General features: G+C 33.2%; 2 protein-coding genes across 4 annotated transcripts in view; both read left to right on the forward strand.

The window, feature by feature from the left end:
- The window catches only part of LOC136265393 (uncharacterized), a 72,711-nt gene that overhangs the window by 57,486 nt on the left and 1,337 nt on the right, over nucleotides 1-13,888 (forward strand). Inside the window, exons 1-4 of one of the 3 annotated variants that reach the window (XM_066060227.1) lie at nucleotides 3,430-3,603; nucleotides 12,102-12,446; nucleotides 13,076-13,363; nucleotides 13,737-13,796. In XM_066060227.1, coding sequence (XP_065916299.1) covers nucleotides 3,492-3,603; nucleotides 12,102-12,446; nucleotides 13,076-13,363; nucleotides 13,737-13,796 — 805 coding nt within the window. In that variant the 5' untranslated portion in view covers nucleotides 3,430-3,491. Of the gene's footprint in view, nucleotides 1-3,429; nucleotides 3,604-8,836; nucleotides 9,738-12,101; nucleotides 12,447-13,075; nucleotides 13,364-13,736; nucleotides 13,797-13,888 lie in introns of those variants that run through there. The other 2 variants (XM_066060234.1, XM_066060244.1) reach the window with 2 other exon arrangements.
- LOC136265464 (uncharacterized) lies at nucleotides 3,610-7,826 on the forward strand. The gene is made up of 4 exons (XM_066060340.1): nucleotides 3,610-5,768; nucleotides 6,560-6,613; nucleotides 7,007-7,162; nucleotides 7,444-7,826. The coding sequence occupies exons 1-4, from the start codon at nucleotides 5,600-5,602 to the stop codon at nucleotides 7,650-7,652; spliced, it is 588 nt and encodes a 195-aa protein (XP_065916412.1). The 5' UTR covers nucleotides 3,610-5,599; the 3' UTR covers nucleotides 7,653-7,826.

Raw genomic sequence — 13,888 nt, forward strand, 5'->3', positions numbered from 1 at the left:
CTTAATGTATTGGAAACATATGAACCTGAAAGTTTCTCCGCACATTAAGCTATACTGTATGTTGGTGCTCCCTACTGACCAAATTTCAAGTCAATAGCTTTTTGTATTAAAGTTATGAATTATCAAAGCTGGTATATTGGATGTCTGTGGAAGTATCCTTTTGCAAAGTTGGTCACATAATTATGGAAGAAGATTGACATACTTAATAGAACATTCAAGTAGTTCTCTGAAATGATTACGTTAATACAGAAATGAATCATGACTTTACTTTTAAACAGTTACTCTACAAACTACAGGTTATATTCAAGTTTACAAGTAAGCCATAGCAAAATCATTCAACACCAATTATTGTATCTCGTTCTACAGCAATATCACCAGAATCTGTGAAATCAAACTAAGACATAATAATAATTATTGCAATTAAAAATATCACTTATTTCACCAGTATCACTGCAGCCACCTATGGAACTCTGTTTCCAACTCTATGTATTAAATATCATATCAAAACACTTGATAACAATTTTCATCCTGACGACCTATGTAAATTTCATTATGCCAGCACCAATTTCCAATCAGCCATAATCTAAGTATTTATACACTAATGCAATTGTATAACTGTAGGTAATTGTATTTTCTCTGGCTGTGATTAGCTAACAGTTTCCCTTGCAGACCATTAATAATTAGCTAATGGCACTAATGGATTGTGGATAATAGCCATATTTGCAACAGCACAATCATGTAGACTCTATATATATATATATATATATATATATTACATTTCCTTGTTGAAGTATATACAGCCCAATTGGCGGATCCAAGATGGGGCATTTGGGGCAAAAGCCCCCCCCCCCCCTCACCTTGTGGAGCCATACTTCTGATTAAAGCGCTTTATGCCAGGCCAAGATCAGCTTATGAAACTCAAGAAATATACACATTTTACTAGTATGAATTCACCTGAAACTAAAGTGAACCAAAGTCAAAGTAACTATGAAATTGTCACCAAGCACCTTTGTGCATACTAAGCGCCTCTAAAATAATTATCGTGTTTTTAATTTTATTTATTTATTATTAGCACTTTACAGTGACCAGCACTGAAGTGTTGCTGTTGTTTAAGACATTCAGAGCCTTTTAGACAGCTTTAAAGACTTAACAGCCATTTGCAAAGACCAAAATGGTAAAAATCAATGGTGAGATACTACTACGAGGTGTATTATTTGCTGCTCCAAAAATGCAGCAATTATCTCTCCCTAACTACCTGCAACTTGCCTGATTGTGCCCCCCCCCCCCTCCCCCCCTTGCCAGCTCCTAGATCCGCCCCTGCAGCCATATACAATATGCAGAAAAAAACTTATAGTAGCTATAGGCACAAATGAGCAAATAATATACAAATATTCTTATTTCTTTGGACTAGAGGCCAGGCTGTAGTCTGTAGAAGTCCATGGTGTGGAGTGTGTGATCATTGATTCAAACTAAATGAGCAGATTCCACATACATAAATACATATATGTCACTCATGAATGCTAATGAAAGAGAAGCAGCACAAGAAAGGGTCATCTCCAATCGAGGCTATTTTAAACCTTGACTTATTAGCAGCATTTGATATAACATGAACCATGGCAGTGCTAAGTTTCATAAGAGATCTCTTTTTTGCCAAATTTTAATAGAAGGCTTATTTAACACCATCTTATAAAAGTATCCCAACCTTTAAAGAAGCCTTAGAAGTTAAGTTCAAGAAGCATTGATATAACTATGCCATTAGTGTGTTCATCCTATATTAATTTTGTATCTGATCTACAGAAAATCTGTATGCTTTTGCGGGGATAAAAACTGCATATAGCCTTGCACCTATTTATAAGGGTATATATATATATTAACATCCATTCTGCATGGTTGCTTTTGTTGTTTAATCAACTTTATTAGCTATTAAGTAATGAAATCATACACAGCAAAATGAGAGAAAACATAAATAGTTAATTTTTCAATCTATTCAAATTAACATGTTCCTTCGGAAGCCTTATATCATTACCTTTATGCCAGATCAGAAATGCTGGTGCCTATATATGTATACACTGCTTGGAATGCTTTGACTTGCACTTACTTAGAGCTGCATGTTGGTAGTATGCATGTGTGCTTAATACCAGAGGCTAAACTAGCTTTCCACAGCATATATATATAAACTGCTTATAGATCAAAGCTGTAAAGTACAAAGTAGTTCAAGTCACTTGGCGGTTCCAGGATTTTTGGTGACTGGTTTCTGATCAGCAGCATACCTAGACTTTTGGTAAAGACCAAAAAAAATAAACACACGAGAGGTAACTGTCTGTTGAAAATACCTGCCCTCCACTAACTATTACTGATAAAATACATAAAAATCCTACATAGTTTGTTTCTCTGAATACTGTGATTGCTTTTATCAGAGCGATTGACTGCTCTATTAGAGTATCTCAATCTGAAGGTATTGTACCTTTGCAAATCAATGCAAAATATACTTTAACTAATGAACATACTTGACTGGTTTCTGGAAACCTCAGAAACCTCCTGGAGCCACCTCTGAAGTACATAGAGACAATACACCGGTGTTCAGTAACTTGCACTGCCTGCACCTTTGTTTGCAATCATTATGTGTTACGGCAAACAAGGGTGCATACTGTATGTAAAAACTTCTCATGCATATTTTCCCAGTACACAAACTATTATTTGCTAAAAAAATGTGTACAAAAGTCAACATGTCAGCATGTTAAGCTGTTCTATAGAATTATAACTGAGCATGTCAAATCTTTTAAGAGTCAAATTAGTTAACAGGTGCAATTTCAGACCTCTCCTAGACAGAGCATGCTCTAGATGCTCAGTGTTCTTTGAATGTGTATAGCTACTAAATCTGCCCTTGAAATAAGGACATTATATTGCAGGGGTGTGCAAGATACATCAGTCAGTTTAGTATAAACTGGTTAGTATACTGGTAAACTGATAAATTCACAGAATTCATGAATCTCCGAAGTTTATATACATGTAGCATGTCTATAGACTGTAATTTCTCTACATCATTACATATAATTAATTTAATGTTTAGTCATATTTCCACAACCTATACTAATGTGTTTTAGATAATATTAAGCATACATGCTGAAATGCAACTCTAAGTAATTCAAGCAAGCAGTGGTAGGCACCAAACTGTAGTTTTCATATAGGCAACAATAAGGCTTCCAAAAGAACATGTTACCTTGGATATTGAATAATGTTATTAATAATAATAATAATGTGGTTAAATACCAATCTTGAAGCCATATAGACTAATTTTAAATAGAGATATAATTTTATCAACTTCCAAATAACCATATTTGACAGGTTTCTCACATTACCTATTTCCTTATAAGTAAAATTAATTTTATGTTACAAATATAATTACATTACCACCCTTGGAACAGCAACATGTAATATAACTGCAATATCTACAAGTCTGATCATTTTGGGCATAAGAGAAGTTACATGGAATGTTACTCTGTACGTACTGTAGGAGGACAGTAATTTTATATCAAATCTCAGAAATCTATATGGATAATAAAGTGTATATAATTACTTGTCTTGTTACAGCAGCATCAGCAGGTTAGCAGAAATTACACACGTTTTCTTTTAAATTTGTTTCTGGAGTTTTAAGATTTATTAAATTTTATTTCTTTTGATTTAAATTGTATGGAGAATTTTTGAAAGTTCCAGAGGCTGCATGCTAATAAACTTCCCACATATGAATGTAGCTCTCACTATCACTAATGGTACATGGTCCACAAGACACAACAGTGTGTACTAATCAAGTGGCAAATTGTACATGTGGATTTACTGGAGCTGATCCCTAACTTTGTGGTACCAAATTGGAGAATAATCAAGAGAAGAAATGTCAGTAATGAGATTATCAGTGGGATAGATATAATCAATAACACTAATGATAGACTGGAGTGGATAGCTGATCCACTTAATGGAAACAATAGTGTGTTAAGAGTTGGTCCAGTGGATGGGACTGATGACCAGTCATCATATCAGTGTAGTTTTGCATTATTGAATGAAATTATTAAGAGCTCTATAGGAACTCTGACAGTTATAGGTAAGTTAGATTCTGTCATTGACCAGTAGTGTTAATACACAAAGTATACACAACATTGATTATGTACATATCTCAAGTATGAGTATATGGAGTACATGTATAGATGTTTTCATTAGCATGATTTTGTCTCAAGAAAACAGCAATAACAATTTATATGTACGCAAGAAATTAAAAATATTATTGGAATGTCTAATGAGGTTATTGCATAGCTATCTACCAAGTATAATGAGATGTAGTGCATATACACATATTTTAAGAGAGCTAAAGGTACTGTACATATAAATGTACGTAAGTACGATTAGTACGTAGCTATATTATACCATTTTGGACTCTGCAGTTGATGAGACCAGCATTGGGAGATAACTTAAGGTCATTCACCAAAAGACTAGTAATGGCATTGCAAGCTAAGGATTAAAAAATGAGTTTGCATACTCAGGATCATCTACATGTATTGTATATGTACAGTAGTTGCTTAATTTCTGTCTATGCAAATATATGGCCAGCATGCTGAGTCTGTGCAAGTTGTATATGTGCACCTGTACTGTACAATACTAACTCAAAACCTAGCAGTATGAATAATAAAATAATATTACTATTAGTAGACAGACAACTTTTCAATATAACTGTAAGCTAAATACTGCCCCAGGGCTTAGTACACTGTCTGGTCCCTCCGTTATTTCTTTGTTTTATTAATGATTTTCTGTGAGATATCATTCTACTGATGTTGCATTACTTCATACTACTATCCACACAAAGCAGGATTATTACCAATTACAAAAAAACTTTGGAAAATGGGCTGATGAATGGAAAATGGTATTCAACCCTCAAAAGTGCGAGCTTCTCAGAATAACTAGCAAGAAACATCCTATTGTAAATCAGTAACAAAGGGAGTCACCCATGCTAAATACTTAGGTGTCACAAAAAGTAATGATCTCTCCTTTAACACACATTACCAGCAAGGTTAACAGATCCAAACTTTTCTTCAATACAATGCACACTTGCAATTTAAAGCAATCATTATAAAGTGATGGTGAAACCAATATTGTAAATATTAATTAAATTGTTGGCTCTGCACATACCACAAAAATTATAATTGAAAGATAGCAGCAAGGTTCGACTACACTTCTTATGCTGGTGTCAGCTACTTTTTACAGATGTATGCACAGTAATAATGAAGACAACCAATATAGTTTTTATCACAATTTTGCGAACCATACTGTAATCAGTTACTGGTAAATAGAGTGCTTATAGAATTTACCTACTAGCCTATATTATTAGTGATGTGTGACATTATCACATCACCAGTTGAAGATGATAATGATATAGTATAATTCACACTACCAACTGATGTACTGATCCATGATATAGTGATGAAGGTGGTACCAGTATCGTCCACTGTGATGTTTATGAGTGATGGTGGATCTGTAACATGTGTACCACATGAGCATACCTACAGAATAATGTATTTGTGTATGTGTGTAGGTCAGTATCTATCAATCAGATATGACTGCTGCATTGCAAAGTTGTATGCTGGCCTCTCAGTACACTATTAATGGACTAACCAGTAATACATCATATAGGATTAGTGTTGTTCCTAGTGTGGGAATGTGTCAGGGAGAAGGAAAAGAAGTGATGGTGAATACAGCCAGAGTGTCACCTAGCATACCATTAGGTAAGCTATAATTATTAGCAATTTAAGTTGGATTAGAGATCATAGAAATAAAAAGTAAAGAAACAAGGGAGGTCGCCTATACCTGCAGATATACTAGTAGACATTTAACCCCTAATTCAGTCTATCTATAGCTAATTCCGGCCATGACCGGCTGAAGTGACAATTCATCAGTGAAAAAATCAAGCTAGTAGCCTTGAGTTATGCTTGTCTGAAAACATTAGTAAATCAGACAGTCAGTCAGTCAGCAGAAAGTTACATGAATAAACAAAATCATTAAAATTCAATAACAGAAACATTTTTGGCCATTCTGGAGACACTTTTGGGCTTGATTCAATACTGACAAGGCACCATGAAGCTATTGTAAGACTGATTTCTGGTCAATAGTTTTTGTGAAAAGATGCAAACCTCCATGCATGATCCATAATAATTATACAGTACTACTGTAGTGTATGATTCACATACACTTGTAAGATTTTTAATAATAGATAATTATTTTGTTAGCTTTCTATGCTTTCTGATCCAACAAATATTATTTTTTATGTTTATAAGTATGTATCATACTATACAATAGTCACTACTATTTGTAGCCATGTATAGATAGCTAAGATAATTTCAGTTTGCCATCCTGAAAATACAACCAACCCACTCACACAGTTTTTTTATATGACATTAGCTTTTACAGTATCTCGTTCACAAAACAGACAACTTTTTTGCATAATTTCATGGTAAACATGTATGTAGTTCAATTTGTAATTACAAAAATATTTGTTACAAATGTTCTGTCTGTACAGTTCAACCTTCCAGAAGCAAGTCAATTGTTTTACAAGCTACCACTCCAATTAAAGGTTTGTTGATAATTCTATTTTACAAATTGCGTATAGCTGCTGTCTAAACATTTACTCCAACAAGCTAAATACTACTCAGTAGCATTAACTGTATAAATAATTAATGTCATGGCGGTTATGCTATATGTAACGGTTTGTGCATGTGTAGTGTGTGTGTTTGCTTGTTTGTTTGTGTGTGTGTGCATGCGTGCGTGTGTGCGTGCATGCGTGTGTGTGTGAATGTGTGTGCTCGTGTGTGTGCATGTGTGTGCTCGTGTGTGTGTGCACGTGTGTGTGAACCATAGCTATGTACTTCTATTCTATTCGTAATGAACATACCATACATACATACAATAAATACACTCATAAAAGGTTTACTAATCATGTCACTATTCTCATCATAATCACTAATAGATGATGACAGTGAATCAGATGATGATGGGAACACAACTTTGATCATTGTATTCACTATTATCATTGTCCTCCTCATAATATCATTAGTAATAACTGTTGCTATTATTGTTTGGCTGTGTGTTGAACGTTATCACAAACAGGAGTGCAGCACTTCTGGTAAGATGTATAGTGACTGAATTTTGGAAAATCACCCATATGGGCAAGCGTGAAATAATTAGAATTTTCATGTTTAGTGGGTTACTATTATGAGCAGAGCAGTTATAAAAATTTTCTAGTAATTTAAGGTACAGTATGTAGAATGGCTTATAATCATTAACAAGTAGATCTGTACTATTATAAAGCTTGTTATTTGTTCCTCAAATATTTTAGGTGTCAAATGCGCCCTTATGGTTGATTTTCCAAAATTCAGTCACAATTATCCATGACCTTTGTGTTAGCTATAGAGGTTAAAACTTCTGTGAACCAGCAGCAGTTAAACACAGACACAATCAAGATGCAGTCATCTCCAGCTTATGTTCCATTAGGTCAAGACAATGATCCAACTTCTTCCATAATACCACAATATGATACTATACAAGTTCCTTCTGATCATCAAGATGTACCAATGATGGTTAATCCAGCTTATCTGACTCATAAGAACAATTGAAGTGTTACCTCAATGAAACATATGTATGTGTACCCATCTTTCACAAAATGCAATGTATCATCTTTTCATACAGTAATACTGTATACATATTTACACCTTGTGTACTTGTGAGACTGACATGTGCTAGTTATTATATTATGATTGCTATAAAAAATATATCATCAGTGATTGTGATAATTAAGTCAGCACATTTTCTTTCTGTAATATGCAGTATGCAGTGCAACTAACTTTACAATGTATGAAATTCCATTACCATTTACAGGGGTACATGCTCATTGGAGTTTAGCTGTAGCTACTAGTCTTGCACAGATGTAGTTTATCACTGTAGAGTGGCTTTTACTCTTCGTATCATTCAATACATACTTTTGTGAAATTGATGCTGGAGATAAATATACTCTAATAGAACAGAACAAGGGAGGTCTCCTACGTACATCTGCTGATATACTAGTGAACATGTATACATTAATCTTTACTTCAGCATATATGAATGTAATTATGTATTGAATACTGGCATATCTTCAGGTGTCCTTGTTTCAATAACTTAATTTCTATGATCCATAATAGAGCTTAATTTTTCTATACTTGTAATAGTAGTAATTGCCAACCTATGTACCAGTTGTATAGTTTTGCTAGTTATATTTCAAGAATCACCTTTCTAGTCTATTACACAGTAACCAATTAATCCATGCATTTCACCAGGTTTAGTGTTCAATGAAATACGTGAAATAAAATAACAAAATGCAAGTACAGGACTGTATAGCTGATAATCAAAAATTATTGGCATTTCTCTTGTGAGACTAATTAAAAAGACGCGACTCTGAGCAAATCCCACACTGAGTATCCAAAGCATGCTCTATCTAGGAGGGGTCTGGGGCATGCCCCAAAGGATACGTCTGAAAAGTTAAGATAGCATCTGGGTATGGGGTCACCCTGTTAACTCTAAAAATACTGCCGAGCACCTACAGAAGTTCTTCACTAGAATTAATGGCAAAAGAAAGCATATTTCAACCCTAACATTGTTTGTAAATGAAACTGAAGAATTTCACTATAACTATTATATAAAATATATTAAGCCTTAACAGTTATTTCTTGAATTGTATGGCCAAAAATAAATGTCTGAAGAATTTTACTGGTTCAGTACATGAAAAGTGTAAGACTGTTAACTTGCAGGAATCAGCAGGATGTCTGGAATAATGGTGAGATAGAAGTACACAGGCCAAGAAGAAGTTTTAGCCTACACACTAGTCTTTTTCCTCATATATTTTAAATGATTAATCATTTTTGAATGCTCCAATTTATTACAGTATTTGACTGTTCTATTAGAGTATTTTGATTGTTAGCTGGCAACTTTAGTTTAATCCTTACAACTAAATAAAATTTTGACCATCCTTCATTGTTACTTAGTAAGAGATTAGCCCTCTCCTTGCTCTTTCTGTCATTTCAATGTCTACGCTTGAAATGCAATTAGCTACACGTGTAACTGACTACATAGCTAGCACACACTGTTATTCACCCAAGCATCCTGCCACCCTCTAAACCCATCCTTGAAATATAAACATAACAGCTAGTGACATGAACCACCATGTTGGCATGCAAAATATAATTATACAAACTGGTATATCCATGGAATTCCAATGAATCTCCATACAAAGCTTACAATATTATAATAGTGTGTCTAAAGACTAATATTGCCGGCCAATTTCTTTCTAAAAAGAAATTTGAAATTTAATATGTCCACAGCCTACTGAATAGAGTGGTAAGCCATATATTAATGGTTTAATGCCAATCTTGAAGCCATATAAACTAATTTAATAAGATATAATTTATCATCTTCCCAAATGCCATAAACAACCATATTTGACAGGTTTCACACATTAACTATTCCTTATAAAGTAACTATTTATATTGGCATAAATTACATAACTACTCTTGGTATAACTGCAATACCTACAAGTCGGATCATTTTGGGTGTAAGGAAGTTACATGGAATGTTACTCTGTATTGTAGGATTATATATGAGATATCAGAAATCCATGGATAATAAAGTATATATAATCATTTTTCTTGTTACAGCAGCATCAGCAGGTTAGAGTTCCACCAGTTAGCTAATAGTACAAGCATCATAAACATGTGTGCATGAATTACGTTCATATGTTAATCAGTAATACCAGTATAGTTACTACATATGTAGTCTAATACTGTTTTCTATCTGTGTGCAGTCACCTCATGTAGGTAGCTACTAGCTATATTGTACGTGTTTTTTCCTATGAATTTAATTTGGAGTTTTAAGATTTACTTTTTGATTTAAATGGCATGGAGAATTTGAACATTTCCAGAGTTTGTACAGTATGAATATACTTAACACATAATATGTGACTGAATTTTAGAAAATCACTCATATGGGCGCATTTGACACCTAAAATATTTAATGATCAAATCACAAACTTTATAGTGCAAATCTACTTGTTGATGGTTCTAAGCCATTCTCAATTATGGGGTGCCGTTTGTACCAAAATTGTACAAAAATGCCTTATTTATAAACTATAACCATACTTTATAAATCAATGCACTACTTTATAAATCATGAATATATACTTTATAAATCATATGCATGATTTATGCATGATTTATAAACCATATACCTGATTTATAAATCATTGACATACTTTATAAACTATAACATTGATTTATATAAATTATACATGTGATTTGTAAACTATAACACTTATTTGTAAAGTATAAACACTGATTTATAAATTATAATATTAATTTATATATCAATATACTACTTATAAATCATGTGTATAGTTTATAAATCATGTGTATAGTTTATAAATCATACACATGATTTATAAATCAATAACATACTTTATGAACCATACATGCATAATTTGTAAATCATCATTATGATTTATAAATTGCACATGTCAGATTAATAAATCATAAGTATATTTTACAAACCATCATCACGAGTGACTTAGTTTGGTTATTGTTGTATTTATAAATCATTGTCGTGCTTTATAAAGTTAACACATACTTTACAAATCACATGTACAATTTACTTTTGTAAACTAATACATGATATATAAATCAATAGGTGTAATTTAGTAGCCATATGTTGTTGTTTAGTATCGATAGTTAGAATTCATATCAATATTGCTTAGATGTGCATCAAATGGAAAGCATTTGTGGCATGTGATCCAGCACAGGATTCAGCACACTTAGTACAAGCTTTGGCAGCTGTTGTAAGCACTTGCACTAATGAGAGCAACCTGGCAAAGTGGAGTATATCACCATTACCAATGCCCCTGCCAGTGGTCCACCAACTATGCCACTGTTGTCACTGACTGGCTTGAGCCCAAATCCTACACCGTGTAAGAGTAGCCAGCAAGAGTGGCATAATTAGTGGAATTACTGGCAGGGGAGTTACCCATGACGATGGCAGGGGCATTGGTAATGGTGACACTCCACTTTGCCAGGTTGCTCTCATTAGTGCAAGTGTTCACAACAGCTGCCAAAGCTTGTACTAAGTTTGCTGAATCCTGTGCTGGATCACATGCCACAAATGCTTTCCATTTGATGCACATCTAAGCAATATTGATATGAATTCTAACTATCGATACTAAACAACAACATACACCTGTATGGCTACTAAATTACACTATTGATTTATATATCATAGTATTAGTTTACAAAAGTAAATTGTACATGTGATTTGTAAAGTATGTGTTAAATTTATAAAGCACAACAATGATTTATAAAATACAATAATAACCAAACTAAGTCACTCGTGATGATGGTTTGTAAAATATACTTATGATTTATTAATCTGACATGTGCAATTTATAAATCATAATGATGATTTATAAATTATGCATGTATGGTTCATAAAGTATGTTATTGATTTATAAATCATGTGTATGATTTATAAACTATACACATGATTTATATACTATACACATGATTTATAAAGTAGTACATTGATATATAAATTAATATTATAATTTATAAATCAGTGTTTATACTTTACAAATAAGTGTTATAGTTTACAAATCACATGTATAATTTATATAAATCAATGTTATAGTTTATAAAGTATGTCAATGATTTATAAATCAGGTATATGGTTTATAAATCAGGTATATGGTTTATAAATCATGCATATGATTTATAAAGTATATGTTCATGATTTATAAAGTAGTGCATTGATTTATAAAGTATGGTTATAGTTTATAAATAAGGCATTTTTGCACAATTTTGGTACAAACAGCACCCCATACTCAATACCTTAAATTACAAGAAAATTCTTGAAATATTTTTAAAACTGTGCTCTGCTCTTTTTAGCAACCCACATAAACACAAAAATTCTAATTATTTCACGCACACCCATATGGGTGATTTTCCAAAATTCAGTCACATATGTATTGTACATACAGTATGTATCTGTAGCTCTCACTATCACTAATGGTCCACAAGACACAACAGTGTGTATCAATCAAGTGGCAAATTGTACATGTGGATTTACTGGAGCTGATCCTAACTTTGTGGTACCAAATTGGAGGATCATTAAGAGAAGAGATGGTGAAGTTGTCAGTGATGAGACTATCAGTGGAAGTGAAATCATCGCTTACACTAATGATGGAATGGAGTGGATACCTGACCTACTTAATGGAAACAATAGTGTGTTAAGAGTTGGTCCAGTTAATGGGACTTATAACCAGTCATCATATCAGTGTAGTTTTGCATCGCTGAATAGAATTATTGAGAGCTCTATAGGAACTCTGACAGTATTAGGTAAGTTAGATTCTGGCATTGACCAAGGTGTTAACACACAAAGTAAAGAGTGTTCATTAATTATATTAGCTATGCACATACCTCAAGTATGAGTATGGAGTATTGCTGTAGCTTTGCAGTAACAATTTATGTATACACAAGATATTAAATTTCCTTGTCTAAAAAGGTATGTTTAAAATAATTTTTCACCTTGTTGACATCTCACTACTTCTTACCTGATACCTTTACCCATGATACATGATACTATAGAGGATGTAATATGAGATTTATGTAACCATGACAACAATTTATTCCCTTCTTTCCCATTAGCATCAAAACTTGGAATTCTCTATCCCAGCATGTGATCGACTCTAAGGGTATTGATAAATTTAAGCTGGTCTTGTAAGAATTTTTTATTGTAGTTTTGTGTTGTTTCAGTTGTGATCTGTACATCATAGCTACTCTTTTCAGAAGTCTGCACAGTAGTATGTTAATGATTTTGAACACAATTTTGCAAACCTTAATCATGTGCATTAGTTACTGGTGTTTACAGAATTACCTGCTAGGCTAGCATATCAGTTTGCACGCTACGGTCATATCTGAATTGGCCCACACACTACTAGCTTGTATGTTATACATACATGTTACAGATCCACCATCACTCATCAACATCACAGTGGAGGATACTGGAACCACCTTCATCACTATATCATGGATCAGTACATCAGTTGGTAGTGTGAATTATACTATATCATTATCATCTTCAACTGGTGATGTGATAATGTCACACATTACTATTGGTACTCAGTACACTATTAATGGACTAACCAGTAATACATCATATAGGATCAGTGTTGTACCTAGTGTGGGAATGTGTCAGGGAGAAGGAAAAGAAGTGATGGTGGATACAACAGGCATATCAACTAACATACCAAGAGGTAAGCTATCCACTAATGGTCAGTAATGGATAATTATTGATTAATTAAATGCTGTCATGTTCAGTATACTGTAAGGTATACTGTACGTGCATAGCTAACACACTATACAATAGTCACTAAATTTGCCATGTACATAGCTAACTACTTCAGTAGTTAGGCATCTGTAATGTATAGTGCACTAAGACATGAACTTCCAAAAATTCAGCCAACTCGTCCACAATTTTTTCCAATCATACTAGTTAGTTACTTGTACATTAGTAGCTTTTACAGTGTCTCACTCACAATAGACAACCTTTATGTATAATTGCATGGTAAACATGTAATTCAATTTGTAATTACAAAATTGACTGTTACAAATGTTCTATCTGTATAGTTCAACCTTCCAGAAGCATGACAACTGTTTTACAAGCTACTACTTCAAATTCAATTAAAGGTTTGATAATTCTTACAAAATTGTGTTATAGCTGCTGTCTAACTTTTAACCTGTATTTACTCTGTGTGTGTGTGTATGTGTGTGTGTGTGTG

This window comes from Dysidea avara, chromosome 1 (assembly GCF_963678975.1).
Source record: "Dysidea avara chromosome 1, odDysAvar1.4, whole genome shotgun sequence".
In the NCBI taxonomy this organism is placed as follows: Eukaryota; Metazoa; Porifera; class Demospongiae; order Dictyoceratida; family Dysideidae; genus Dysidea; species Dysidea avara.

Bases quoted from the DNA above. Each gene is read 5' to 3' on its own strand.
- LOC136265464 (XM_066060340.1), top strand. From the start codon at position 5,600: ATGACTGCTGCATTGCAAAGTTGTATGCTGGCCTCTCAGTACACTATT. The intron at 5,769-6,559 runs GTAAGCTATAAT...CTGTCTGTACAG, and splicing joins GTCACCTAGCATACCATTAG to TTCAACCTTCCAGAAGCAAG. The intron at 7,163-7,443 runs GTAAGATGTATA...CCTTTGTGTTAG, and splicing joins ACAGGAGTGCAGCACTTCTG to CTATAGAGGTTAAAACTTCT.